The 10,287-nt window shown below is 45.6% G+C and overlaps 1 protein-coding gene across 2 annotated transcripts; it reads left to right on the plus strand.

The window, feature by feature from the left end:
* The first annotated feature begins 2,596 nt into the window (after nt 1-2,596).
* Nucleotides 2,597-7,375, plus strand: LOC113222814 (eppin). Of its 2 annotated transcripts, none has more exons than XM_026452416.1 (4): nt 2,597-2,750; nt 3,440-3,571; nt 6,352-6,519; nt 7,057-7,375. In XM_026452416.1, the coding sequence occupies exons 1-4, from the start codon at nt 2,660-2,662 to the stop codon at nt 7,065-7,067; spliced, it is 402 nt and encodes a 133-aa protein (XP_026308201.1). In that variant the 5' UTR covers nt 2,597-2,659; the 3' UTR covers nt 7,068-7,375. The 2 variants fall into 2 exon arrangements, with proteins under 2 accessions (XP_026308201.1, XP_026308202.1); XM_026452417.1 differs by having other exon boundaries at nt 2,660-2,750; nt 6,341-6,519.
* The last annotated feature ends 2,912 nt before the right edge of the window (nt 7,376-10,287 follow it).

Here is a 10,287-nt window from a genome sequence, read left to right on the forward strand (position 1 = left end):
GCCACAGTATGTGTTGTTCCCCTCCCGATGTCCATGTGTTCTCATTGTTCAGCTCCCACTTACAAGGGAGAACGTACGGTATTTAGTTTTGTTCCTGCATTACTTTGCTGAGGATAATGGCTTCCCGCTTCATCCATGTCCCTGCAAAGGATGTGATCTCACTTCTTTTTATGGCTGCATAGTATTCCATGGTATATATGTACCACATTTTCTTTAGGCAGCTTATTGGTTGGACATTTGGGTTGATTCCATGTTTTCGCTATTATAAATACTGCTGCAGTGAACAAACTCATGCATGTATCTTTATAAAAGAATGATTTATATTCCTTTGAATGTATACCCAGTAATGGGATTGCTGGGTCAAATGGTATTTCTGGTTCTAGATCTTTCAGGAATTGGCACACTGGGAGCCGCCTATCAAGGCCCCCTTCCCCCAGGGTAGGTACCAGGTAGTCCCACTGATGGCCTCAGGGATCTGGTGTTCCTGACGGGGGAGTCTGGCTGGCTTGTTTCCAGGACTGTCTCTTGGAGTGCTGGGCCACACCAGGGCAGGCAAAGTGCAGAGATAGGAGCTGCTGAGCAGCAGTTCTTAGTTTTGGTGCCATCAAACAGGCTAGTACTTCCTAAAATGGGACTCTCAGAACTTCTGCCAATCCTGGTACCATTCATCCTGTTGGGGGATATCCAGGAACCTGGGCACGCTGAAGGGATCTTTGGCAGTAAGTATTGGGGACTCAGTCCTTGCAATGGAGGAAGGAAATTCGGTGGGGAAGAAGGAACAAACAACAATTTTGCAGTTCAGCAATTATTTTCTCCACCTGTGCCTGGAATTCCGGGTGAGAAAGACGGGAGCTATTTGGAGTCTCTTGGTAAGAGACTCCCTTGGTGAATATAGGCATCCGAATCTGTGGCAACTGACTCCTTGTTGCCATTCCAAAGAGTTCTTCCTGGAGGTGCCTGGACCTAGAGCTCATGACATGAACTGAGAAAGAGTAGTAAGCCCAAGGAAGTCTCCCATAAGAAAAACAGGCTGCTCCACACAACACTACCTGTGTTAGCTTCCAAATGTTCTCATTGCCGCCCCCACACCCACACCTACAGAGGATCCTAGCCCTTGGGGTAAAGAATGGACTCCAGAAGTCCCTTGGAATGCTGAAATGTGAAGACTCACAATTAGCAGCTAACTGTACTGAGCACTGAAAATTAGTGGTTGAAAGTGAGCACTCAGGAGCCACACATTGTAGGTTCAAATCCTGGCTCCATCCCTGAGTAGCTGTGTGACCCTGGGCAAATTCACATAACCTCCTTATGCTTCCAATTCTTCTGTTTATAAAATGTGAATATTAAGAGTACTTATCTATAGATTTGTTTAAAAAAAAAAGAAAAGAAGAAAATACAAGAAAAAAGGAAAGGAAAGGGAAAGAAAAGAAAAGAAAGAAAAGAAAAGAAAAAGACAAAAAAAAAGAGAAGAGAAAAGCAAAGAAAAATTCAATTCAGTAGTCTCTTTAGGTGAGATTGTCAAGTTGGTGGCATGGGATTCTTATGGGGGCTCTGCCTCTGATACTAAATTTTGTGATCTTACAGTCACTCTCTGATGATAAGGTTGTCTTTCTCTGGCCTCTGTCTGTCATGTAGGAATATTTGGAGAACAAACTTGGCCCAAAAGGGTAACACCTAGTTAGAGAAGAAAATGGGAGCCCTAGGGATAACATTTACTCTGTAAAGAGTGTCTCTCTCCTTCCCAGGACTGGCTGAGTGGCCAGTGTAGATTCCTTGGCTGTAGGAATGGAAAGCTGTCCAAGTTCCCCAGCACCTCTTTCCCACAGCTCCTCTGCTCGCCCAGTTAGAATCCCCAAAGTCTGCTGTGATACTGAACTTTATTCCACTGTAGTCTCTCAGGCAAGTCCCTTCATGACATAGTTCCTCAGCTATCAAGGAGCTTGCATTGATGATAAAGGCTCCCTCTAAGCTCTGATATCCTCTCTTGCTCTTAGAGCAACAAAGCTTTGAAGACCCAGCTATCAACCTGATTCCTCCCCTACACCCTGCTCTGTGGCAAATCTTAAATCTTTGGCTTTAGTCAAAGAATATGAGTGAACCAAAGATAAAATAAAAGACAGAAGGATGGGAAGAAGCTGTGGGAGAGGGAGAAAGGAACACAGAGACCATGGGGAAAGAGAAACAGACTTAGGCACAGAGAGGCACAGATAAACAATGAGATACCAAGAGACCGACAGGGACACATTGTCAAGAGACAAGCAGAAGGAGTGCGCCCGTAAGTGCGCACGTACGATGGAAAATGAATGAAGAATGAGGACACTCCACCGCTCTCCAAGTTATCAAGATGAAGACCCAAGATGATAGCATTCCCCTGAAGGCAGCCTGGAAAGTGGGAGACAAGCTTTGCCCACTCCCTGGGGTTGACTAGAGCCCCAGCCCAGTGCAGCCTAGGGGTGTAAGGATCAAGATCCATTCAGTGAGAGACCCTTCCTCCCAAGCTATGAGCTGTGGGTGTCAGTTAGTCCCATTTGTGACCTTGGGAACTTAGTGTTCCCAGAAGAAAGGGGGTGGCCGGTTTGTGTCCAGTTCTTATATCCAAGGTGCAGCAGCTGAGCATTCCAAATTCTGGAACCACCAGAAAGCCTGGCCTCTCTTCAGCATGGGATCTTCTGGACTTTTGAGCCTCTTGGTGCTATTCATCCTCTTAGCGAATGTCCAGGGACCTGGTCTGACTGACTGGTTATTTCCCAGTAAGTACTGGCCTCAGCCCTTACCCTAGAGAGAGGGGAGTCTGCTGGGAGGAAGGAACAGGGAACAACTCTTCAGATCTGGGTTGCTTTCCACCATCTTAGCCCAGGTCCCGGGTTGGGAGAGGAGAGAGATCTTTGTAAGATCCCTCCTGTGGAAGATCTCTTCTGGGAATGCAGTAACCCTGACTTAGGCAATCCCCACTTTCACCCCCTTTGAAGTGGAGGGCCTTTATCAAGGAGGTGGAGGAGAGTCACGGGATCTAGCATTCAGGGGAGTCGCTACAGGAATCCGGGAAACCAAGGGACCTTCTACTTATCCCGCGAGCAAAACAGGCCCCTTTCTTGAGGCATCATCTCTATTCACTCCTGGTTCTTTCAAATGTAGTCCCATAAAGTGTCCCTGTATCCCTAGGGGCTCACTGCTTTGAGATAAAGGACAGCATCCAGAAGTTCCTTTAAACTTCAGACACTTATATTCCATGACTATAATGTAACAATGATCATTGTTATCATTTGCTGAACACTCAGGAAGTAAGGATTTCTGAAAAGGGATTTTAAAACTACAGAGGGATCTGGAATCAGACTTAGTGGGTTCAAATCTTGGTAGCCCTGTAATCTTGGGCAAGTTACTTACATTTTGTGGGCCTCAGTTTATAAAGCACATGGGTGTGAAACTGCTCCTTCCCTAGGGAGATGTCCCACCATCAGAGAAGAACGTGAATTCAGAGAAAGGGATGTGTGTACAAGGCACAGACAATGCCAGGACAACAAGAGGTACTGTGTCTTCAGCTGTGGAAAAAAATGTTTAGATCTCAAACAAGGTAATATTCAGAGCCGCAGAATAACCAACTCTTCCTCCCCCTGTCCTCGCCTTCTGCCTTCCTGGACTGGCTTTGTGCCCTGATCGCTGAGGGCTGGTCTCTGGCAAAACTGCTGGACTTGGGAGACCTGCAATTTAGATTCATTACTGTGCCAAATATGATGTGTGCCATTAGTAATGACCTTTTCCTATCAGGTAATGCCCGAGACTCAGTTTCCCAAAACAAATGACTGGTGAAGGAGTGGCATTGAATCAGATTCTTTTGGCTATTTAGATACCTGTCACGCTTACAATTTTTTGAGCCCCAGGTGGCCATTGTTGCCCTAACATATACAACATTGTTGCTGCGAGTGATAAATGAAGCAATTTATATTTTCTAACTTTTTTGCTATGGAGTGACCACCTCTCTGCCTACACAAATCCAACTTTGCACCAAAACACCTCTCCTGACTGCTGCACAACAGAGGGCTTTTCCTTTCTGCTGCATCTTAATTTCATGCCCATCTCCCTGGGATGCAAAAAGACTATCGAAGATTTTTTTTTATTCATTCAACAAATGTGTATTGAGTGCCTCTGAGACCCACAATAGGATTTGATCTGCTCAGTGTGGTCAGGGAGGTTGGGATTGCCTTCTCTGAGAAAGCCAATCTGGAGTTGAGTTGAGAAAGATGGGTAACGTTTCAGGCAAAAAGTGGGTGGAAGGGTTTTCCAGGAACAGGGAGTAGCATGCACAAAGGCTCAATGGTGGGACCGCGGGAGGCCAGAATGCAGAGTGAGCACGAGCATGGGACAAGGAAAACAGATTCTGGGTGGGCAGTGATCAAACAATTCGGGTATGGTGGGCCAGGTTAAAGAGTCTTGCCTGGATCGAAGGGCCATGGCAATCCACCGAGGCAGAGCATCACATGACCAGGTTCATACTACATCTATAGAGTTTAAAATAGGAGGAACAGAGTATCTTAAAGGACTTCAAGGTGATAGAAATGGTGACTGGAACTAGGGGTAGCTGAGGGGATGAAGAAGAGTAGGACGTGCTCGAAAGGTATGTAGGAGGTAAAGTAAACAGGACTTGACAGACAAGTAGAGTGGGCAGGGTAGGGGGCTAAGTCACTCATATGCCGGCAGGTAAGGATTCTGAATTCAGACATAGTGAGTTCAACTCTTACCTCCAGTTTTTAGCAGCCTTTTTGTCTAGGATAAATTAAAAACATTCCTTCACTGTGCCTCAGTTTCCTCAGATAATAAAAGGATCAGTGTAGAAGGTTATTTTGAGGATCCAATTGATCTGCATGATGTGCTTAGAGCAATGCCTGGCACATAGTAGCCACCTGATACCTATTTGCTTATTTGTAATTCTTGGCTAAGGGCTCCTAAATAGCAGAGGTCATGCCTTTTCTCTGTTCCTTGAAGCATTAGGCACATAATAGGTGCTCAATGAATAATTTATTCAGTTCAGATCGGGATACAATTTCTTTTACCCTCAACATTCTATAAGGTTCTGTACTGTGCCAAACTACCTGTTAGGAATTGGGATGCCAAGATGGAAGCAGACACACTAGAAACTCACTCCTTGCTCGCCAGAAACTCACAGCCTCAGGGATGACACTGAGGATGTAAATGAAAAATGAGTGCACAGATTCTGAAGCAAGGTGTGGCAGTGAGGAATGTAGAGTGGAGTCAAGGGAGACATCACAACAGCTGATGTGTGAGAAAGGTTTTGAAGGAAGAAGAGGAGTGTCACTGTGAGCAGTGCAAAGGGATGGAGGTATGGGGGTGGCACGGGGTGTTCAACATTATTGGAGCATGTGGCTGGAAGGGGTTCTGCGGCAGGGGAGGAGGCCAGCGTCACAGTAGGAGCTAGACAATGGAGGGCCCTGTGGGTCATGGGAGGGTATTGTCATGAAGTGAAGGTAGGTCTTATCTGTGGAATGACATGATAAGCCTGGTTCTCAGATCCATCAGATCCTTCCCTCTGGTGGGAAGCATCAATGATTGATTGGAGGGGCCAGGACTGGAGGCAGGGGATCAATCTGAGGTTATCTCAACAGCCCAGGCATGAGACAGTCACTGAGGCTTATATTAGAGAGACTGGCAGAGAGGTGAGCTATATATTAGGAGGTAAAAATCAACAGGACCTAATTGTTTAGCAGTGGAGATTTGCCCAAATGGAACTGTGTAAGCACAATTTAGTAGGGACCTGCATTTGTTTGGTAGAGTTGCTATAACGAAGTACCACTGACTCGGAATCTTAAACAACAGAAATGTATTGTCTCACAATTCCTCAGGCTAGAAGTCCGAGAACATGGTGTCAGCACGATTGGTTCCTTGACAGGGTTATGGGGAAGAGGCATGTTCCATTCCTCTCCCCTAGCTTCTGGTGGTTTGCTGGCAATCTTTGGTGTTCTTTGGCTTGTAGACACAGCACCCCAATCTCTGCCTTCACATTCATACGGTGTTCTCCCAGTGTGTTTGCCTCTGTCCAAATTAACCTGCTTTTATAAGGACACCAGTCATGTTGGTGTAGGGGCCCACCCTATTTTGGTCTGACCTCTTTTTAGCTAATTTCACCTGCAATAACCCTATCTCCAGGGATGCAGATGCCCACTCTGGAGTCTCCTTGCACATGTGTGCAATATGTCAGTGGAGCTGTGCTCCTGCTGAGGGATAAGGGAAAAGGAGCCTATTCCGGTTCCATCTATAGTGGTTGCCAGGGAGAATAATAACAACTGTTTATTTCTGGAGGGGGCACGCTGAGTTTTCAACTCTGGAGTCTTTCTGCAGATGTATGTGAAATGCCAAATGAAACTGGCCCCTGCCTGGCTTTTTTTATTCGGTGGTGGTATGACAAGAAAAATAATACTTGCTCCACATTTGTCTATGGTGGCTGCCAGGGAAACAATAACAACTTCCAATCCGAAGCCAACTGCCTGAACACCTGCAAGAATAAACGTGAGTCCTAGGGGCCCCGGTCTTTCATCCTCTCCAGTCCCATGCTGTGAGGTCTGCATGTTGGCTGGTCCTTTCCAGGACAGCTACATCTTTGGCAGACCTGCTGCTGACAGAACCAGCTCTGATCAGGAGGTGAGAATGCACCTGGCAAAGTGGTAGACAAAGCTACTTTCTGGGAACTGAGGATGAGAAGGGATGTAGAAGTAATCAATGTTGGCAAGTATGAGGGGAGTTAGGAGGGCTGGAGGAAGGGTGTGGAAGTGGTGAAATCTCAGAGATGAATTGCAGAAGAGGCACAGGATGTTAAACCTAGACATGTTGACCAACCAATCCTTCCGAGCCATCAATGTCTCAACACAGTTCTTTGCCAGCAAGTCACTCCTATTTGTTTTTCCTTGAAGGAGATGGAGAGCTCCCCAAAGCAAACCCACTTCTTTTTAGTGCTTTTCTGTGCAAAGATGTATAAGCATAACCTCAAGCTCCAAAGATAAGCTGAACCCAAGATACTCACCTGTTTCTGTCCTACGTTCTCTACAGGCTTTCCCTGATTGGATAAGGATGCGCAGGAAGAACCACCAGAGTGTGGCTCATGCTCTGAGGACTGTTCGTGTACCTGACTGATGCTCCAGACTGACTTCCAGTTTCACTTGCAGCATTTCAAGATCTTAGCCCTTCGCAAAACAGAACCCTTGCATCTCCCTCCTTTTCCTCCATCTTTGGCTCTTTCGATGCACAATATCCTTCCATTTTGATTTCATCTTTATGTCCCCTTTATCTCCAACTTCTAGAGCTCCTAGTTTATACCTGTGTCACTCTCAATTGTTTCCAATAAAGAACTTGATGTAATCCTGTGCCTCTGAGGCTGAGTAATTGACATCTTTTTGGCACATTACACTTTGCAGAGTAAGGGATCATTGAGGCTTCTGGTGACATCATTCAAGGGAGTGAAGACAATCAGAACTTTGAGTTGAGAGCTCCAGGGATATTGTTATTATTATCTTCTTCTGTTTCCACAAAAGATTGTAAAACCCTTTTTAGGCAAGGACCCAAGGACAATGCCTTAGTTTGGATCCTCTAGAAACTAACCCTGGGAAAAGGGCATGGGTGCAGGTAGTTTGTTTGAGAGACCTCCCAAGACATACAAGATGGGGAGTGGGATGAGTAATTCAGGGAAGAGAAGGGAAGAGAGAAGAATCTATTAGGAGCTGGGTACCACTGTGACTGAACCCTACTGGTGACCTTTTTAAGAATCATGTAAAACAGGCTTACAAATTTTCTTCTTTAAAATATTTTATTTTATTTTATTTTAAGTTCTGGGATACATGTGCAGGACCTGCAGGTTTGTTACGTAGGTAAGCCTGTGCCATGGTGGTTTGCTGCACCTATCAGCCCATCACCTGGGTATTAACCCCACATGCATTAGCTTTTTATCCTGATGCTTTCCCTCCCTCTGCCCCCTCCACAGGCCACAGTATGTGTTGTTCCCCTCCCGATGTCCATGTGTTCTCATTGTTCAGCTCCCACTTACAAGGGAGAACGTACGGTATTTAGTTTTGTTCCTGCATTACTTTGCTGAGGATAATGGCTTCCCGCTTCATCCATGTCCCTGCAAAGGATGTGATCTCACTTCTTTTTATGGCTGCATAGTATTCCATGGTATATATGTACCACATTTTCTTTAGGCAGCTTATTGGTTGGACATTTGGGTTGATTCCATGTTTTCGCTATTATAAATACTGCTGCAGTGAACAAACTCATGCATGTATCTTTATAAAAGAATGATTTATATTCCTTTGAATGTATACCCAGTAATGGGATTGCTGGGTCAAATGGTATTTCTGGTTCTAGATCTTTCAGGAATTGGCACACTGGGAGCCGCCTATCAAGGCCCCCTTCCCCCAGGGTAGGTACCAGGTAGTCCCACTGATGGCCTCAGGGATCTGGTGTTCCTGACGGGGGAGTCTGGCTGGCTTGTTTCCAGGACTGTCTCTTGGAGTGCTGGGCCACACCAGGGCAGGCAAAGTGCAGAGATAGGAGCTGCTGAGCAGCAGTTCTTAGTTTTGGTGCCATCAAACAGGCTAGTACTTCCTAAAATGGGACTCTCAGAACTTCTGCCAATCCTGGTACCATTCATCCTGTTGGGGGATATCCAGGAACCTGGGCACGCTGAAGGGATCTTTGGCAGTAAGTATTGGGGACTCAGTCCTTGCAATGGAGGAAGGAAATTCGGTGGGGAAGAAGGAACAAACAACAATTTTGCAGTTCAGCAATTATTTTCTCCACCTGTGCCTGGAATTCCGGGTGAGAAAGACGGGAGCTATTTGGAGTCTCTTGGTAAGAGACTCCCTTGGTGAATATAGGCATCCGAATCTGTGGCAACTGACTCCTTGTTGCCATTCCAAAGAGTTCTTCCTGGAGGTGCCTGGACCTAGAGCTCATGACATGAACTGAGAAAGAGTAGTAAGCCCAAGGAAGTCTCCCATAAGAAAAACAGGCTGCTCCACACAACACTACCTGTGTTAGCTTCCAAATGTTCTCATTGCCGCCCCCACACCCACACCTACAGAGGATCCTAGCCCTTGGGGTAAAGAATGGACTCCAGAAGTCCCTTGGAATGCTGAAATGTGAAGACTCACAATTAGCAGCTAACTGTACTGAGCACTGAAAATTAGTGGTTGAAAGTGAGCACTCAGGAGCCACACATTGTAGGTTCAAATCCTGGCTCCATCCCTGAGTAGCTGTGTGACCCTGGGCAAATTCACATAACCTCCTTATGCTTCCAATTCTTCTGTTTATAAAATGTGAATATTAAGAGTACTTATCTATAGATTTGTTTAAAAAAAAAAGAAAAGAAGAAAATACAAGAAAAAAGGAAAGGAAAGGGAAAGAAAAGAAAAGAAAGAAAAGAAAAGAAAAAGACAAAAAAAAAGAGAAGAGAAAAGCAAAGAAAAATTCAATTCAGTAGTCTCTTTAGGTGAGATTGTCAAGTTGGTGGCATGGGATTCTTATGGGGGCTCTGCCTCTGATACTAAATTTTGTGATCTTACAGTCACTCTCTGATGATAAGGTTGTCTTTCTCTGGCCTCTGTCTGTCATGTAGGAATATTTGGAGAACAAACTTGGCCCAAAAGGGTAACACCTAGTTAGAGAAGAAAATGGGAGCCCTAGGGATAACATTTACTCTGTAAAGAGTGTCTCTCTCCTTCCCAGGACTGGCTGAGTGGCCAGTGTAGATTCCTTGGCTGTAGGAATGGAAAGCTGTCCAAGTTCCCCAGCACCTCTTTCCCACAGCTCCTCTGCTCGCCCAGTTAGAATCCCCAAAGTCTGCTGTGATACTGAACTTTATTCCACTGTAGTCTCTCAGGCAAGTCCCTTCATGACATAGTTCCTCAGCTATCAAGGAGCTTGCATTGATGATAAAGGCTCCCTCTAAGCTCTGATATCCTCTCTTGCTCTTAGAGCAACAAAGCTTTGAAGACCCAGCTATCAACCTGATTCCTCCCCTACACCCTGCTCTGTGGCAAATCTTAAATCTTTGGCTTTAGTCAAAGAATATGAGTGAACCAAAGATAAAATAAAAGACAGAAGGATGGGAAGAAGCTGTGGGAGAGGGAGAAAGGAACACAGAGACCATGGGGAAAGAGAAACAGACTTAGGCACAGAGAGGCACAGATAAACAATGAGATACCAAGAGACCGACAGGGACACATTGTCAAGAGACAAGCAGAAGGAGTGCGCCCGTAAGTGCGCACGTACGATGGAAAATGA

This window comes from Piliocolobus tephrosceles, unplaced genomic scaffold (genome assembly GCF_002776525.5).
Source record: "Piliocolobus tephrosceles isolate RC106 unplaced genomic scaffold, ASM277652v3 unscaffolded_35372, whole genome shotgun sequence".
NCBI classification, from domain to species: domain Eukaryota; kingdom Metazoa; phylum Chordata; class Mammalia; order Primates; family Cercopithecidae; genus Piliocolobus; species Piliocolobus tephrosceles.

Excerpts from the sequence above, each read along its gene's own strand:
- LOC113222814 (XM_026452416.1), top strand. The coding sequence starts at position 2,660 with ATGGGATCTTCTGGACTTTTGAGCCTCTTGGTGCTATTCATCCTCTTA. Across the intron at positions 2,751-3,439 it reads GACTGACTGGTTATTTCCCA|GGAGATGTCCCACCATCAGA; the intron begins GTAAGTACTGGC and ends CTCCTTCCCTAG. Across the intron at positions 3,572-6,351 it reads ATGTTTAGATCTCAAACAAG|ATGTATGTGAAATGCCAAAT; the intron begins GTAATATTCAGA and ends GTCTTTCTGCAG.